Consider the following 18,386-nt stretch of genomic DNA (forward strand, 5'->3'; position numbering starts at 1 on the left):
GTGCTGGAGTTGGCACCTGCTACTGGAACCCTGGGATATTTTCACTTTTCATGTTGGATCTGGATGATAGACTTCCAAACTTTTAAAACTATGAAGTAAAAACATACAAGAAATAAAAAGTGTTTGAACAGGCCCAGCACAATTTGCATTTTAGACATTTGCCCGAAGATGGGTAGGCAAATACAAAGCGCCTGTTCCATATGTACAAAATAATTCGTATAAAGCGTCTCAAAAATTTCATGTAGACAGGCAGAGAGAGACAGAGACAGCTATACTTTAGGGTTTTCCACTTACTTCTGTACTTTAGAGGTGATGGAGTGGTGGTTGCCATGGTAGCTGCAGACCTCATGGCAGCAGGTGCTGATGCCACTCTTACCACCTTCCAGTGTGTATTCTTGATAAAAGTACATGCACACACATGCCATCATGTATTTGTTCATTCGTGTGTGTTTTTATATAAACCTCAGGGTGCCTTGGTGTTGTGTGTGTGTGTGTGTGTGTGTGTGTGTGTGTCTGCCAGTCCTGTGTGAGTATCTGTACAAAGGGTTGTGTGCCAGTGTGTGTTTGGGTGTGTTCATTCATGCATGTAATTTGCCAGTTATGGCAATGTGTTGCTAGTGTGCAGAAGGGGCGAGTAGGTTTGTCTGGGCTTCGTTCTGGCCTTTCAGTTACGCTGAGCTGCTAGAAATGTATTAAAACTGGCTTCTGTTTTAAAGTGTCGAGAGTAGAGAACCAGGAACAAGTACAAGAAAAAACCCCCATGTGGTATATTTTCACTTTAGGTCATGCAAAGATACTAATACAAAGACACTAGTTAAGTTATTTTCTTTGTAAATTGGTCTGTGAACGGAGACGGTTCAAGAGCAAAAGTAAAGTAAGTTGGCATCGGCACCCACTGTACAAACACTTGGAACTTTGTATATCTAATGTGTTTTTGTGTGAATTTCCTAATTAATGCACACTGGCAAACTCAAATACATCATCTGCTTCCTCTTGGAACTGGCAAAGCTTTTTTTAGCTTCTCTGGCTCTTCATTAACACACAGACACACACACACACACACACACACATAAGCATAGATAGAGAGAGAGTTAGCGGTGGTAGCTGGGTAGTTAGTCTAATTAAGTGTGTCCTCTCTGGGTCAGTGACTGTAATGACAATGATAGAACTATTAGGAAAACTCCCCTTTTATCTTTTCTTTTCTCTGGCTGCGTTTTTCCCTTCATTCTTCTCCTTTTTTTTATCGCTCTTCTTTTTCTTTCATTCTCTAGAGCCTAATTTAGCAAAAAAGAGTTTGAGAGACAGAAGCGGACAGAGGGAGATTGTGTGTTGCTGGCATCGTATCTCTGCAAGCCAAAATCTGCAGACATGCCAAATGAGAGCTACAGACACAGACGAACAAGGGTGAGGAACTGTATACGTTCCATGAGGTATGGACGACATAACGTGCTAGGAAAACAAAGTATACAGGGACTTCAGCGATGCAAAGTTGTCCCAACAAGGTCCCACACAGCACACTGGTTCAAGAGCTAAAGACGGTGTAGATGTCGCGTGTATGGTTGTCATTGGACAATGTGTTTCAGCACGTTGCAAATTGTCTCTCTGGACTTAATGAAACACGCAAATTAGTGCAAAGTAATCTGTTTAACACCACTTTTATAAACATGAAATATAAAATATGCTCATTGAAGAGACTTCCCCATTGGATAAACGGAACCACCTGCTGATTAAAGGTCTTTGCTGTCTCCTGAAAGATGCAGCAAACACAAATCCAAGTGAGTTTTGATGATTTTACTTTGCTGTATCTTTCTGGATGTCTGGATCTTATAGTGTCCAGTGGTGGACAGTAACAAAGTAAACTTACTCAAGTATAGTTTTAAGATATTTCCGCTTTCCTTGACTATTTGCATTTTCTGCTACGTTAACCTTACCACTTTTCAGATTCAGAAACAATTCAGAAACTATTCAGCCTTGAATGGTTTACTCGACAGGCCCTCTGAAATTACTGCTCGTGTTCAGCTCTAACATGATCACCGTGCTGGACTTTTATTTCTTGTCCCTCTGCCTCATTTCCTGTTCTAAGGTTAATTCCAGCAGCCTCACCACTCATCACCATCCTGATTGTTTTCACCTGTTCTCCGGCCCTTAACCCCAACTCTTAGCACAGTGCCCTGCCAGATTGTCTCTTTGTGCTCTCTGTATTTTCCTATGCACCTGGACACGCTATATTCCTGTGTGGAGTCCTGATTTGCTTGATTCCTGGTTTTGGATTTGGCTTTTTACCTTTTACCTTTTGTCATTTTTGATTCGGCCCTTGTTATGTGTTAGTCTATCGTTGTAATCTGACCCTGGTAGTTCTTGAATGTGCCTTTTTGGTTTATTATTACCGGTCAAGAAAGGTGGTTTTGCCCGCCCTGCAGTTCCCCACGGTCTTTCCCCTCGTCTCTCTCCCCGTGTGTGTGTGTGTTCGTTCTGTTTTCTCAGTACTATTGCAATCAGTTTTTCTTATTCACATACCCTCCTCAGTTTCTTGCTCACGTTTCAGTTTTTTTTGGTTCCCCCCACTCCTGCATTTACAATTTTACATTTACATTACATTTACATTTAGTTATTTAGCAGACGCTCTTATCCAAAGCGACTTACAAGTGAGGTACAGGGCAAGCAAAAAAAATGTTCTAGGTTCCCCAACCCCATATTATATCTGTTTTCTTAGCACTTATATCCTTAATTGTTTGTCTGTAGTTTGTAGTGTGCTCTGTCTGTCTTTCATTTTTAGGGGGTATTTTGTGCCGTTCCACACGATTGCAAAATATTCCTATTGCCATCATACCTCCCCTAGTAGTCTCCTTACTTGGGTCTTGGATACACAAATTGTGACAAGCTCAGCTACGAGACAAAATGGGTACAAACGAAATACACACAAAATTAGCAAAACTTGAAAAAACAATTGCCCAAAAGCTGATTCAAAATTAACTCTCCATGCAGGATGTAACTGGAAATTGAATTGTTAGGTTAAAAACGTGATCATGAAATTAGCATAAGATTGAAGCGAAATCTGCAACATTAAAGTGATGAACACATAACATATAATAATCCTCTAATAAATTTATTGATGTGAAAAGGGCTATTCTGTGCAAAACGCATTTCAACTTATGGGTTTGTTTGTTTTTTTGTTTTTTTTTTCTGATTAATACTACTTCAACAAATATACTGCTGCTAAGGAAATGATCTGAATACTTCTTCCACCACTTGTAATACACATTAGCAATGATTATATGCTTTGTGGCTTAGTTTTTATTATAAATACCTATATTTTAAACTGCTTAAATATACACACAAATGTTTCCGTATTACTTTGAACATTGTCACTTGAGATAAGTTTCACTTAGAAATACAGAGGTTATAGGAAATACTACTAGATCCTAAGATGATGTCTGTGTATATCTGCTACTGGTGAGTCAAATTGACATAAGCCCAGTGAGCTCTTTGATTCAGCCTGCATCAGCATCTTTTCCTCCACACACACACACACACACACACACACACACACACACACACACACACACACACACACACACACACACATCCAGCCATCCATCTACACAGTCTTGCTATTATTGATGAAGCCACCTCTTTATATGGTAATGTCTTTCACACCTGAAAGGCATCAGGATGGCGTTATTGCTCTCTCTCGCACAAACACACACGTGCACACACTATCACATTGAGTACAGTACATACATTCCTCTCCTGCCAAAAGCAAGGCACGTGCACGCTAACACACGTTATTATTCACATGAGCTCCATATATTTTCACCGTCTCTCATCTTCTCACCAATGTGCACGCAGCTATGAGGAGCCTATTAACGCTGATGGAGATATGTATGCGCCTCACATCTGTCACTTGTCGCTGCCGTGGCAACACCAGCTGCCGTGGTTACCGGAGGCCTGCTTCAGTTAGTGTTATGGGATTTGGTTATTACCGGATAGCTGGCTACCTGTGTGCAGAAATACATCCCTTGCTGAGCAATAACACTGCAACGTTTGATCTGATAAGTAGACTAATTACAGACAAATTACTGGTTAATTACTGGTTTGTGGTGAAAATTCATTAGTGACTGGGATTAGTTAAATCGATTCTATTCGCAGAGGTATCAACGGCACTTGCGTTTGTGGGATGGAAATGCATCTGAAGCAGCAGATAGCTCTTGCTCTTTCTTTCGCCTGATGGTCAGACGTACCGCTAAGCCTGATACAGATGGAAACATTAAGCGTTAAAAAGATAGTCGGTGTCTTGCAGAACATACAATATGTGGCAGTTTGTCGTAGTTTATATCTGGAGAATACAAATAATGTTTGTGACAGATATTTTGGCATCAGGAACATAAACATTTAAAAAATATGTACAAATCAGCACGGGCACTCTGACGCAGCCTCATACATGACAAACTGTGATGCACTATGTGTTCTGACACCCTTTTATGTGAACCAGCATTGACTTTTTCAGCTATTTGAGCTACAGTAGCAGCCTCCAACACATCAACGTCAGGGACACTTGCTTCTTAATATATCCCACCCATGTGTGACCGTAAAGAGATAATCACTTTACGTGTCAGTGGTCATAATGCCATGGCTGTTCAGTTTATACGTATATACTCATGTACACGGTCAAATCTTCAATCTGCATAAAAAGTTGGAAGGAACATGGTTGTGCACCAACATGCAAGTTTTTCTCCCTCCCATTGTCTTTGCTTGTAAATATTTATAACATTGTTCTTTTTTGTAGAACGGAGCTCGAACAAGCCAAATATCATATACACATTGACTGTGTACACATCTGACTTTCCCCAACTTAATAGCAAAAAAGATTTCTGTGTGATTTGTTGGTTTCTTAGTTGCACTTTCCAGAGAAGGCCGTAGAAAACTTGTACCTGTAATGTTCCCAGAAAGACTGTAGAAGCTGTTTCATCTACAGATCCAGACTGATACAACAATAATAAAAACCTTTTTAGTGTATGTATGACATACATGTAGAGAAAAAAACAACAGTCCTAGTACGTTGTTCTTTGTATAACATTTTAAAATTAAAAAAATTGTGCAGCCAAAAGAAATCTTAATAAATCTCACCTCGACATTAAGAGGTCCTCAGGGAGTGAATTTATTCACACTGTCACCCATTTTCCTAAACTCAAATGGACCAATCAAAAGCAGATCACCCTTCTTCATTTATAATTTGGACATAAATACACACATACACAGACAGACCCACAGATACACACCGGCAGAGCCGGGACAGAGGCTTTAAGTGATTACAGCTGCATAGCCAGATGTGCATTTTGAGTCCTGTGGTTGTGTGTGTGCATTTTGCATGTATGTGTGCCTCTAAACCTGCAAACTTACCTCCCATTCTAATCTCTTCACAGAGGACCATCTTTTCTACAGCTGACTGTATACACACACACACACATATATATATACTTTGATGAATGGAGCAGCCATATTGGATTTTGAGGGTTTTTTTTGTCCGTCTTTCTGAGTTAGAGTTTTGCCTGTAGGAGGCGCTTCAGTTCAACATTTAAAAACACTAGATTACAACTGTGCAAACATAGTGGTTTGATTGGGGTCAAGCACAAAGACTTAAAGGTTAGGTGTAGACATTACGTAAACATGATTAGGGTTAGAAAAACTTAAAAGTTACTGTTCCCTTGTTTCACACTCGACTTGAACTCCAGTCCCCTGTGAGTAAGTCCTGTGTTTTGTGACCCATCTATCTAACCGAGCCTCATCCTCACAAACTGCTCAGAATACAAAGTCCTACATTATGCTCATTACAGCTACTGCACGTTGCCAAACAGGATTATGTATCTTGGTCTTTTTTGGCTGCTGTACCTATATAGTTGTATTTTACAGGAGGACAGTCTCATACAGAAATGTTTGGTGGGCTGCAAGTGGCCAACGGTTGATGACCGCTGACATACAGTATAATGAGCAGCAAATAAACAGTGCACAAGTGAAGCACTTTGCTTTGCACCGATAGTTGCTTATGTATTGTACAAGTAGAGAAGCCCATAATAATGGTTTATCAGTTAGTGCCTAACATCTTGATATTTAAGCACTGAGTCAAATTCCAACTGGGACATGTGTATTTATAAATTCACAGAAATGCTTTAAATAACTGCCACACAAATATGCTAAATGGCCTGTGAGCACAAATTAACTCACACGCACACACTGAACTGCATACATCCAAAAAACTAAATATTCAGCAGACAAAGCACTGAAGGTCATCATTAGCATACTGTGTTGTGTGTGTGTGTGTGTGTGTGTGTGTGTGTGTGTGTGTGTGTGTGTGTGTTTAGCCCAGGTCAGCAATAACATATCATGTATTCTATTCAGGGACAAACTGTATGTGTTTGTGTGTTGAGGGGTGTAGTGGTCGGTGCATGTGTGTTTTTATTCTAACTGTGAGAGGTCACATATGTCCAGTGTCCTGTGGGAATAGGACAGGGTCTCGTGCTGTCAGCACAACAGGAAGGGACACACACACATACACACGAGCACACAGACACACACACACACATACTCAGTTGAACTGCTGCTCTGGCACATTTGGTGAAGGAGGAGAATTATTAGGTCACGTTGCTTCAACAAGGACACGAGTTCAACTTTTCCCTGACACAAAACACCTGCTTGGGTCAGCTCACTCTTGTAAGTAGAGTGCGGGGAAGAAGCCAAAAAATGTAATAAGGAAAACTGGATTTAGAAATCCTGATTGGCTGAAATGACAATGGAGCAGCAGAGAATGACGGCGGTGTAGGACAGCTCTTCGCTGAAAAATGCCTGTGGACTCTGTCCCATGTGCAACAGAGTTTCACCACTGTTCAGTAATAAAACTAAAAGCTTCATGAATGATCCCTGTTTAGTATGAAAACATTGCACGGGGCAGAGCATCTCAATTTGGGAATGTTCACGGGTTGTTTTTAAGCCGTCGTGCCAAAAAACTAACAAAACAAACAAACTATGAATCAAACCATTTCTGAAAGCCAAGAAAGATCTAAATGACATTACTATTACTTGATAGTATTAATTGATATGACTATTACTTAATTTCAAATGCTAAAAAGGCAACTTGAATTGTTGCAATGCCATTTATTTATGCAACAACAACTACAGTGTGGATTCACCATCTGATCCAAGGAGCCACGACTCCCAAAAAAATGTAGGAGCTCATCTCAACGATTCAGGCAAAGAGTCAGAGAAAGATTTTTTGGCTTATCATTACCCCACAACTGCTCGAATACGCTAGGTGTGCGTACTTGGCTCAGTGTCCATATCTGCAGCTGGTAGAAACATGCTCTACTCAACTTACATTAAATGCAGGTATGACACACAGTACCTGCACTAATTAATACTGCCCGGTACGAGCCTGGGCTCATCCTACACTGTCATAAATGTAACCACAGCGGAGAAGCCTTTAATCAGCCTGAACTAAACTCAACCTCACAAATAATGTTTTAATTAGTGGTCTGCCCACCGACAGCCCCCATTAACCCCCGCTGTTCCTAACAGTTTCCAACTGTCATGCTCTTGAGTTAATAAGAACCCACTGTATCCACCTCGGTCTCTCTGCTGAAAACCTCTTCATCCTGCTGTTAACCTATAGGGTTTGTCTGGCTCTCTCTCGTTGGCTGCACTTTTCTAGGCCCCATGGAGCAAAATACGTGCTTATTTTTTTGCCAATTAACTCAAAGTGTATTCATACCTAACCTCCAGTCCACAGCAGCAGAGTAACATTGGATACCAGGGCCAGTATGCATTTTGGAGAGTCAAATAGCCTGTCAGGAAGGCTCTCGGTGTTTTACTGCTTATTTGTTTGGGAACACGTCAAAGGCTGGAGGACATTTAGTGTAAAGCCATGCATTCCTTTCACTACTTGAAATAAACCATTTTAAATGAGGTAAGTGGAGGTTGCTTTTGCCAAGTAATTATAAAACGAAGAAAAACAATTCAGTGTTGAAACAACAAAAAGAAAAATTACGTCCCTGCTGTATGTTATAATGGATTTGTATTGTAGAGGATTTGATCCTCCATAAATCACCTTGCAACACTCTAGGGCCCACAATAGGACTGTTTATAATCACTGTCCTAATGGAAATAAAATTGATTACATGGATGACCCATAGAGAAATAACTAATCACCCCACATAGAAAATAAAAAAAAATAAAAAAAGGCAGTGATCCACATAAATAAATATCTGCTCTAAATCAATATCTTTCAGCAGTGTATCAGGTTTTTTCTCTCAGAAGGAGAAAAAGCAAAACGATTCTAGTGATGTGATCGATCAGGTAAAATTGGACTAAAATGGAAATGATGTCATCTGTGTTTATCACTTTGTTTTTGGCATTGATTAGCAGCTTCAGAAATTAAAATCATCCCAAATCCCCAAGGCTGTTTTTCTTTTCCACAGCTGGTCAAATAAGGATTGGAAAAATTACACGATCCCCATGATTTATGAGAACAATAACTCTGTCCACACAGCAACACAGTAAGCAAGGGAATGATTAAAGGCCCAATCTATCACGAGCAACCAAGTTAATAAGTATCACTGTCCAAATGCCACAGTTAATAATGGAACAAGTTATTTTCGGAGGCTTTGCCACTCAGCATAACCAGTTCACCGCTAGGTGACAGAACATGCAAAAGGATTAGTACACACACATTCACACATACTGGGGTGAATGCTTTTACCTTGCTGGAGTAAGGTCCAGGAATGAGCAGCTTCAGCGCTTGTCTTTTCAGCTCTGTCAGCCTTGCGTGGCAGTTCTCACACCATATCCCTCTCTCACTACCGGGGGAACTTCCACTGCCCGAGGCCGGTGACCCGGTACCAAAACCTGGGGAGCCACCTAGAGAGCCAGGCGATCCTGTCCCGATCCCCGGAGAGATGGTTCCCGGTGATCCAGAGAAGGACCCTGGCGAGGAGATTCCCGAGCCTGGGGACGGGGTCCCTGTCGAGCTTGGCATGGAGCCGGCACCCTCTGGAGTGGGGCGAGTGTTGGACCGGGTGGTCTCCTCATAGGCCTTTCGGTACCATGTGTCGGGGAAATAGGAGGCAGATTTAGTCGGTGATGTGTCAGGCACCTGGAAAAAAATAATAACACTTTAAAGAAGACAGTTTAACTACTACTCGGTCACATTCATAAAATATTGGAAGTGTTGTTATTTATTCTATTTCTTACACCTGCTGTTCTCTGCTATGACAGGTCAGATGTGTGCCATGAAATAAAGTCTACACGTGAGTCTGTGCACACAAGAGCGTGCACTGGAATACAATCACAAGAAGGGGACGAGGGCACATACGTTATATCCAAAGAACTATTTGCATTTGGCCTGTAAAGCAAAATACAAATCATGACTCAAAGCATCACTATCAATGCCTGTCAGGTTGAACGTACAGTAAGATACTGTAGGTACCAGTGAGATACAGTCATATACAAAGGAGCTTAAACGACAATGAGAACATTTAAGTAAAGTCATTTAAAATTCCCCAAAACTGGAAAGCTTGTCAAGCATTGGCTTGGATAGTGCCACAACCCACAATGCCACACAGTGCCACAATAGGATCAAGGCAGAGTCTGTGTGTAGACCTGTGTTATTTTTCCCTACGCACGCAGCCACGTGGGAACATCAAATGAGCCGCAAGGAGTTGAAAATTAGATCTTTCGCGGCTGGATAAATCCAGACAGAGAGGATCGACCCATTGATGTGGCGATGACTGGAGAAGGTTGGGTACTATAGCTACCGTAAAGACTCACAAGGGCTATAATAAGGTAGTAAATGGCAGGCTGATAGGGGATGGGGGGGGGGGGCTGCTCAGTCTTCTCTAAGGGAAGGGGTTATGTGAGTCAACTGTGGCATAAGATCATTTCTAATTAGGATGTAGGCAGTGTGCGGTGACACAGGGGTAATGTTACCTGAATTAGCTGCTCGGTGATAATCAAGATGTGGCAGATGTACAGAAATGCTGTGATTTTCACAAAGCAGTAAACAGCGCGAGCACAAATCTGTGAGAGATTTTATCCTTAGCTTTGCTGCACGGCGGTTGAGTGGTTGGTGCTATTCACAGTTAGAAGGTCAGCCGTTCAAATCCGCCTGCCCACTCTGGCTTTTCTGTGTGGAGTCCAGAAGTCCCACAGTCCAGGAACCTGAACGTTAGGTTAAATGGTGACTCTGAATTACCCGTAGGTGTGAACGTGGGTGGGAATGGTTGTCCCCAAGATACACTGGAGAGACCTGTTCAGGGTGTAACCCAACAGGATAAACTCTCGCACCTCCATGACCCCTGAGCAGGATAAGCAGTTAAGCTAATGGATGAGTATTTGTTTCAGCCTTAAGTATGAACGTTTTCTTTTTCCAGTTGCCTGAAAACCGTCCCACATTTGTGACCACACCATGACCTGGATGTCTGAGGATCTCTACAGACATGTGAAAACTACACTTTCCCATTCAAATGGTGCCATGAGTGGAAGCGGGTGAAGCACTGAATTGATGATAAGTTTTTATGTTTGCCAGGTTTATAGGTAACAGAGGTGCTCGAATGAATAACCTACCCCATATTTTCTGCTCCGGCTGCTCACAGACCTCTCCTTGGTCCCCGACAGTGAAGTCATGTTGGAGGTAAGAAGAGGGAGGGGGGGGGTTAGGAGAGGAGAGGAGAGGAGAGGAAACCTCTGCTGCTGCTTCACATTAAAAAGAGAGACCACCAGATCGATTTCAATTAACTACACGCCCCTGCAGTTTGCTCTTCTCAATCTGGAGGCAACCTCACGCCACTTCCAAATGCATGTGGAAACCCGTTACATCCTCTTTCCGTCGCCAACAAACAAACAAACAAACAAACAAACAAATCCTGGATGCGTTTGTTGTCTTTTTCCGCAGGATTCTGCTTAAAGAAAGCTCCTCAGGGAAAAAAAAAAAAAAATCAGGCTGAGAATTTCCACAGGTCGTGCGGTAAAGCAGACCTCTTCCCGTCAGCAGAGTCTGCGCTGCGCTGAATGAGGCTCAGCAGCGCTCCGGACTGGCATCACGCTCAGCCCTGCCTCCCTCCATCAGCTCTGCGGCTGAGGCTGGCCAGGTAAACAAAAACCCCGAGGGGCAAATTCCGAGGCACGGCTCGGGTCTCAGCAGATACAGTCCGATTTAAAGCTGCGGAAGTCGGTCCGGCTTGTTAAGAGTTTTTTTTTACTCTTCGTACCCTGTTGACTTCCCGAGGATCTGCTACTCTGCCGAATCCAGCAGTGCAATGATGAGATAGGAGAGGCGCACATCTGGATGAGGGCGGGGCATCCCTGACCCCCCCCACCCCACCCCCCACATTAACCACAAACCAATGCACTTCCAGAGGTTCTAGATGAGTGACAGGTGGGCTGCTGCCTTGAAATGAGAGAACTGGACTTTTGGAGATTGTTACTGGGACAACGTCATTTTTTACTTAAAAACCAAATCTGAGACACATGTGAGGTAATTGTACACTTTTTCAAAGCAGTTGCTTAGACGAAGAGGGTTCCAAAAAAAGCATATAATCAAATGTGCAGATTTGACAGCTAAACAGTCATTTGAATTAATTAAAACGTGGCTAAAATTCTTAAAGCTTTTCTATGTGGGGTATGTCCGCTGGGAAGGTCTAAGATTTACTAAAAGTCCAGCTACAGCTCAAGGCTCTTATTTGAATATAGCAGGCAACTGATCGGATAAGCGTTTGTAAACGGATTGAGCTGAAGAGAAGCAGCATGTTACAATCTATGTCTGTCGCAATCTCCGCCGAAAGGTGGCTGCTGGTCCTTCAATTGAATTATGTGCGGTACACTGAGAGGATTAAGATCCAAGCCTTTGCAAGAGCGAAGAAATTAATACGAGAGCCGTTAATCTTTCTGCATTAACTTCTAATGTCTTCTTGTAATGGAGCAGGCACCCGTGCTGCATGAAGTCACTGAAGTGATTTGGGATCTATCGTATTATCATGAAGCAGATTCTGAGTGGTTACGCAGTGCCCTCTGCTGGACAGACACCTGCCGAGAGACGGAAAGCCATGTTGGGCTGTTGCAACAAGAGTTGGCAATGGCAATGAAATTGCACTTTTCCTTATGCAAAGTTAAGCCTACGATGCAGGACTTTTCTTGTAACTGAGTATTTCTAGTCTGCAGCATTGGTATGTGTAATTAGACATGTGGGAGTCATCTGACGGCTGCTGTTTTCATTCCTTTGCGATCTTTGTACTTTCGGTCTACATCTCAAGTCAATAGGTTCAGGTTTAGTTCAGCCTGAAATAAAGGTTTTAAAGCCCCTTCTTACTTGAATATGTCCATTAATTAGTCTTAAATACGACTTCCTGTCTATGTTATTAACGTGAGATATTAGTGTTTCAAATCTATAGCTTTTGACAACACGTTTTAATTAATAACTTCGTGAGACTGAGCATGTAACTGACTACTTCACTATTAAATATTTTCAAGGGGTACTTTCTATTTGTGGTTTCATACTTTTTATATGCAGGCCTAAGTACTTGCACTAATATCATGAGTTTTAGCGCCCTGCGCTCCGGGACGCTAGGTGGCGGTAAAACGCCACAGCCGATGCAAAAAGGCTGACGTTGAGGAATGTGCAGGGACAGGTAAAGGAAATAGCTATGAATTTCTCAAAAGTATTGGACCGTTTACTTGGAATATGACTAAACGATGTAGGAGCAGAGAATTCCGGGAAGATGGCGGTAATGCAACTAATGAGACACCACCGGGCCGTAAATAAATAAATAAATAAAGAAAAGAAAAAGAAACACGAAGAAGAAGAAGCAGAAGAAGAGCGCAGCTGTCAATAAAATTCTACTGGTGGTGTTTATATGACGTGTTGACTCACAAAGTTGATAGCGTCTACACTTTATAGCAGATTGAAAGTGTCCGTCCGACAGGAGCAGTTTTTGTTTGTATCTCTAAGTTAGTAAATGTGTATAGACTCGACGATGCTTTAAGTTTTAAACTGACGTGAAGTTTGAAGCTAACGTTAGCGTAGGTTAACGTAAACGCTCCACGCAAAGCTGAATTCAGTGTTTTAAGGTAAGTGGCCACTTATGAAGTTTTATCGGTTCCTACTTTGCTTGTCCGGGGTAACAACGTTGCTCTCGTCATTCCATTGCGCGCATTTGTTAACATTAGTCAGCTCCCGCTACAGATGTGGTTGTGCCTAACATTCGCAAAGCAAACGTACGTGTCTGCAGGCTGCGCAGAGTAATAGTGGTACGTGAGTTAGAACGTGCGTCGAAAACAATTCCCGTATTAGCGGTTAATATCATTCTTTGTGACTTTGTGCGCGCGTGTGTTTTGTACACCAGCCTGTGCTAATACGAGCGATGGTTCCCTCTGTTTGCTAGCAGCCTGTTAGCATTGCGTTACCTTGATTTTGTCCATAACGTAGTGTGTAATCAAATAGCACACGTTGGCATTTGTCCCAGTGCGTTGCTCATTCGTGACCTTGCAGTGTTTTGGTTTGGCGTTTGCACGTGGCGGAATTGTATCGCAAAATCCTTTCAAACGCCTTTTTGTCAGTGTAAGTATCTAACACGATGTGACACCAAGGTAAACTTATGGCCTAATAGGTGAGGCCCAAATATTTGAAACAATTCCCCAACGCGTCTACTTTTATATTTATCTCTCACAGATCTGTCAGCGCAGCGCTGGAGACTCAATTTCCCGATGTGAAGGAAAAATGTCCCACCTTTAGAGATCCAATGACCTCAAGGGATATCTCTATAGTGAGAGGACCACACCAATTCATAGAACAATGAAAGGTAATCTTGTTTTTTTTTTTCCCCCCTCTCAATTTTTTAAGCAATTGAAAGGGGTTAGGGGTAGCTAAATGCTAAAAGACAAGGAATAAGCAACTCCAAATGTCCGTAGAAGTGTGATTGTAAATTATCTTACAGGTGGAACTCTGAAAACAAGAAAAAGGCAACCTAAAAAGACACCGCCTAAAGAGACGCGTACAAAAAAGGAAATCACTTCAAAGGCTGAATCCCCTCCATCATCTCCATCCACTAAGAAATCAAAGGGTGTGCCAGGCAGTGCATCTCCTATTGTCAGCCAGTCCACATCATGTTCGTTGCCAAGTACTCCGAAAAGACGCAGGGGACGAAAACCCCGTCGGACCTCCACGCCAGTTCACGGGTCGGCCACTGACGCCCTGTCCAAAATCTCAGTGTCTTCTCCTGTTGCAAAACAAGAAGAGCTCAAATGCAATGAAGTCATCACTCAGTCGACGGTGTTTGATAAACTCTTTACATATTGTTTCTGCATTTCATTTCTACATACTTTGCATTGCACACGGGTATTCCATAACTCATTTAACATTTGTTTTGTTGTAGACATCAGAGACAGAGTCACAGTGTTGCAAATCAAATTCTACAAGTACACGTGACAGGAATCCTCCTTCTCAGCCACAACAACTCAGAAAAAGGGTTAGAAAAGAGCAGACGGAGACCTGCACTGAAACCAACAGTCCACCAGCCAAGTCCAAGCGTGGCAGGAAGCCGAAGATCGTGACAGGGAATTTACAAAGGGATGCTATTAATCCATCATCCACTCGTCCTAGACCGACCTTTGAACTAGCAAAGCAAGGTAGTGTCTTAATCACATTTAATCAACATAAGGCTTTTAATAAGTTCAAGAAATTTGTTATTTTACAAGGTCATGACCTTTGCGTTGTAAAGTACGAGTATAATAATTAATGCACAGCCACAAGTGTTACAAAACTGTATTCAATAAATTTTACTATTTGTGTTTGCAAGGCCTGTAACTTCTGCTTGTAAAGAATCTTATATTTTTAAAACTTTCAGGTGAGAAAATGTCATTTCTAATTGAGTTTTTGCTCTCTCCCGATTCCCCAACAAGACGACTCTTTGCTGTCTTCGGATCTCTCAATAGAGCTGAGCCACTATGAGGTGCCAATATTGTCCTTCGAGGAAGACGAGAAAAGTGACGATGAAGAGGAGGAGCTACCGAGTTACTTGATGCAGATGGACAAAAGTAAGAGATATTGAAGTGACTAAGTGTAATTGATTCTTACCAGGAGAACATTTGGGCTGGATTATGTAAACACACTTCATATCTGAAGTGGATTGTTTGTACTCTTGTGTTTCAGAGCCTCCGTCCATTAGAGAAGGAGTGTTTGTGTGGTGCAAATTTAGAAGTTATCCGTTTTGGCCAGCATTGGTGAGTGCAAGCATAATTGGTTTCTTGCAAGTGCGCGCTTTTATAAAAGTTTTTATCGGCGGAATAATGCACATTTTGCGGTATTTTCACTATAGAAAATTTGAACTATTGCCTTAAAAATTAGCAAACTCCACAAATCGTAATGGATAAAATATTAAATATATCTACTATTTTTCTCTTCTAGGTAAAAAAAGTGAACCGTAAGCAGAAAAAAGCCAGCATCCTTTTCATTGATGATCTCATGATTAACAAAAAAGGGTAGGAAATAACATCTGTTTTCTATCACCGCTCTGGCTGGATGCTTCTACATTTTAAATATGTATGAGTTCTCTATACATGATCAAAAATCTCTGCGCAATAAAGAGTGGCAACCAACTGAGATGGTGGCCAGATATTAAAAGTGCAGGCTGCATATAATACCCTAACCTTTACTGTCAAATGATATTTTGAAACAAAATATTATTGAGCAAGTGGCACTCAGATCATCAGAATTTCATTTTAGTTGTATGTTTGTGTTCCTGAAGGTTTACTGTTGCTTTGAAAACCATGAAGCCTTTTGACTGTGAGGAAGCTAAAGAGCTAGTGGTAAGATTTCCTCCCGAACTATACTTTTTATTTTTTATTTTTTCTGAAACGGTGACCGTCTAACTATGTCTGTTTGTTTGTATTGGATTTGTCATAGTGTAAAGCCAAAGAAGAATATGATGCTGCAATTAAGTGGTCTTTGGAGCTCATAACAGACTATAGAATACGGATTGGTAAGGTTTTGTTTTTTTTATTGTCCATTTTAATTTTTTTGTATACAGTCTGAAACAAATAAAGCACACTGGTTTTTCACATTATTTTTAAACAACATTGTGGATGCAAGTGTTTTTGTGTTTTGTTTTTTTAGCAGTATTAATAATTTCTGTTTTTGTAGCTTGTGGCTCATTTTCTGGCTCCTTCGTCGAATATTTTGCTCATGACATGAGTAAGTTTTGTTGTTCTTCATTTGTCACCTAAGTAACTCAGGCTACTTGAGCACACCTGCATCCTTTCTTGATCCTAATTATGTGTCTTCACTATCTCAGGCTATCCGGTACGGAAGATGTACCCCCAGTCAGCGTCGGAGAGATTAACGATCGCCAGCGATGCAATGACGGAGGAGCCGTTTGACGATAATAAGGAGGACAGCTTTAGTGAACAGCAGGGGGAGGTCAGCAAGGTATCAAAGAGGCTGTTGCCAGACCGGACCCATGCCGCTCACAACCGTGCAAATGAGAAGCTTGTGCATTTTATCGTCAAGCAGCGCATGGTGGAAAGACGCCTTCTGGTATGATTAATAAAACCTATTGTGCTGCTGTAGTTCCTGAACATTGCAAACACTTGGTACATTTTTACTTTAGATTCGTATAGGTACTGCTATTACAACTCAGAAATACTTTGCCTAGCAGTTTTTTGGCCATTATAGTTTAATAGTAGTCAAAAGAAGTGTTACTAGCTGTGGATGCTTTACATGGAAGTAGAATTCAACTGGATGCCAGTCACTGTAGTTCATAACGCTGTTGTCCATGTCCCACAAATGATTTTCATGTCATGAGAAATGTATTTTAATGTGCACCAAATTGTACAGGGCATTTGTGTACTTACTTCAAGTCACTTTTTAACCTCTAATATTACAGGGTAGTTAGACGGTCAACTTAATATTGACTGTCCAACACTGAGTCACATAGAACGTATAAATCCATTTTGACGCTGATTCGACCTAATGGAGAAAAAATTAAGTTAAAGCAAAAAAAACCCAAAAAACTACTAATATGAAATTATGGAGACACTCTGCAAACTAATGGCCTCTAACGTCATAGTTAAATTCTTTTTGACATGTTGATTGTGACATTTCTCACACATTTTCTGCCACATTGAAAAGGACACTGTGAGATGACTGCCTCTCCCTGGATGGATAAATCCACCCTTGTTGCATCACTCTTACAGGCGGTGATCCGTGGGCAGCAGCAGTCCAGATGGCTTCGCTCCTATCAAAGTGCCAATAGAAAACGGGTGGTGAACATATATCTGGAAGATGACCAACAATTGGATCAAGTCTACTGCTACCTTAGTGATCTTATTACAACAGCTGTGAACACTGCTCCCTGCCTGGTGGAAGTAAAACCCATGGAGCATGTCCCCTTTGTCCTGGATGTACTTCTTCCTGAGGTGAACGAAACCTTTCATCGATACTAATTTATGTATATAATTATTTTCCATGATAGCTCATCTTATGTTTATTTAAATGTGCAGTACACAGTTTAAGCAATGAACATTGTGTGTCTTTTTGTCCAGGCCATCATCTATGCTATCGCTGGAGTGGACAATGTCTCTATAAAGAAGGCTGAGGAAAAATACCTGAGAGGACGCTGTCTAAGTAACAGGTTTGAGTTTGATGAGTTAAATTTTTAAAAAGAACAGCTCTGGCGTAGTGAATTTGATCATTGAATGTGATTTTTATTTCTGTTTCAGAGAAAGACAAGAGTTTGATTTGATGATTGAACGGCAAATGAGGAAAAAAACACCGCAACAGAGCACTGAGTTTGCTTTGTGCTCTGAATCCATGAGTTAGAATCTCGAGTCGTGTAAAGAAAGAGCCTCTTTTTGTCTTTTTCTTTCAAATTTTGTTTAATGTGTAATATAGCTATATCTATGTGCCTTTCAGTCTTTATCACATTTCAGCCATTTCTTTGGTTTAAAGACAGTATGTATGTAAATACTGCATTTTACCATTACAGCCGTTTAGAAAACAGAAATGATAATTTGCTGTCAGAATTTCAAAAGAGCTCATACGTCTGTTTCTGTCGTGTTTGTTTCACAAAAAATAAATCACTTGTCAAGTGACAAGACAAAACAAGTGTTACATTTTAGACAATCATCACCCAAACCCCAGGTGGTTGCATAAACTCACAAACCACAAGGCAAATGGAAGCTATCATTAGTGAAACGTCTGATGGTTGTTTTTAATAAGGAATAACTCAAATGGGTGTGTTTGATAAAAGGGCAGAAAGAACAAACAAGATAGTAAAGTAGACCTAAGATCTCATCATACCAAATTAATAATTAAGAGTAATTTAACTTCCAACACATATTATTGAAAC

The 18,386-nt window shown here is 41.2% G+C and overlaps 2 protein-coding genes across 6 annotated transcripts in view; one reads left to right on the top strand and one right to left on the bottom strand.

Moving 5' to 3' along the window:
• kif26ba (kinesin family member 26Ba) overlaps positions 1 to 11,521 on the bottom strand; it is an 83,209-nt gene extending 71,688 nt beyond the window's left edge. For all 4 annotated transcript variants that reach the window (XM_067488771.1, XM_067488781.1, XM_067488762.1 and 1 more), the window contains exons 1-2: positions 10,612 to 11,521; positions 8,750 to 9,142 (exon numbers count right to left, since the gene is read on the bottom strand). In XM_067488771.1, coding sequence (XP_067344872.1) covers positions 8,750 to 9,142; positions 10,612 to 10,671 — 453 coding nt within the window. In that variant the 5' untranslated portion in view covers positions 10,672 to 11,521. The remainder of the gene's footprint in view (positions 1 to 8,749; positions 9,143 to 10,611) is intronic.
• Positions 11,522 to 12,667: 1,146 nt separating this feature from the next.
• Positions 12,668 to 18,142, top strand: si:dkey-127k13.1 (PWWP domain-containing DNA repair factor 3A). 2 transcript variants are annotated; one of them, XM_067488803.1, is made up of 14 exons: positions 12,668 to 13,110; positions 13,712 to 13,841; positions 13,977 to 14,311; positions 14,415 to 14,667; positions 14,941 to 15,075; positions 15,191 to 15,261; positions 15,446 to 15,519; positions 15,786 to 15,846; positions 15,944 to 16,019; positions 16,181 to 16,231; positions 16,332 to 16,573; positions 17,233 to 17,454; positions 17,581 to 17,669; positions 17,758 to 18,142. In XM_067488803.1, exons 2-14 carry the CDS (start codon positions 13,835 to 13,837, stop codon positions 17,855 to 17,857), a joined length of 1,716 nt encoding a protein of 571 aa, XP_067344904.1. In that variant the 5' UTR covers positions 12,668 to 13,110; positions 13,712 to 13,834; the 3' UTR covers positions 17,858 to 18,142. The 2 variants fall into 2 exon arrangements, with proteins under 2 accessions (XP_067344904.1, XP_067344912.1); XM_067488811.1 differs by lacking the exon at positions 12,668 to 13,110 and adding an exon at positions 13,581 to 13,600.
• Positions 18,143 to 18,386: the final 244 nt, after the last annotated feature.

The sequence above is a fragment of the Channa argus genome, chromosome 2, assembly GCF_033026475.1.
Source record: "Channa argus isolate prfri chromosome 2, Channa argus male v1.0, whole genome shotgun sequence".
NCBI classification, from domain to species: Eukaryota; Metazoa; Chordata; class Actinopteri; order Anabantiformes; family Channidae; genus Channa; species Channa argus.

Excerpts from the sequence above, each read along its gene's own strand:
- si:dkey-127k13.1 (XM_067488803.1), top strand. Across the intron at positions 15,262-15,445 it reads ATCCGTTTTGGCCAGCATTG|GTAAAAAAAGTGAACCGTAA; the intron begins GTGAGTGCAAGC and ends TTTCTCTTCTAG. Across the intron at positions 15,520-15,785 it reads CTCATGATTAACAAAAAAGG|GTTTACTGTTGCTTTGAAAA; the intron begins GTAGGAAATAAC and ends GTGTTCCTGAAG.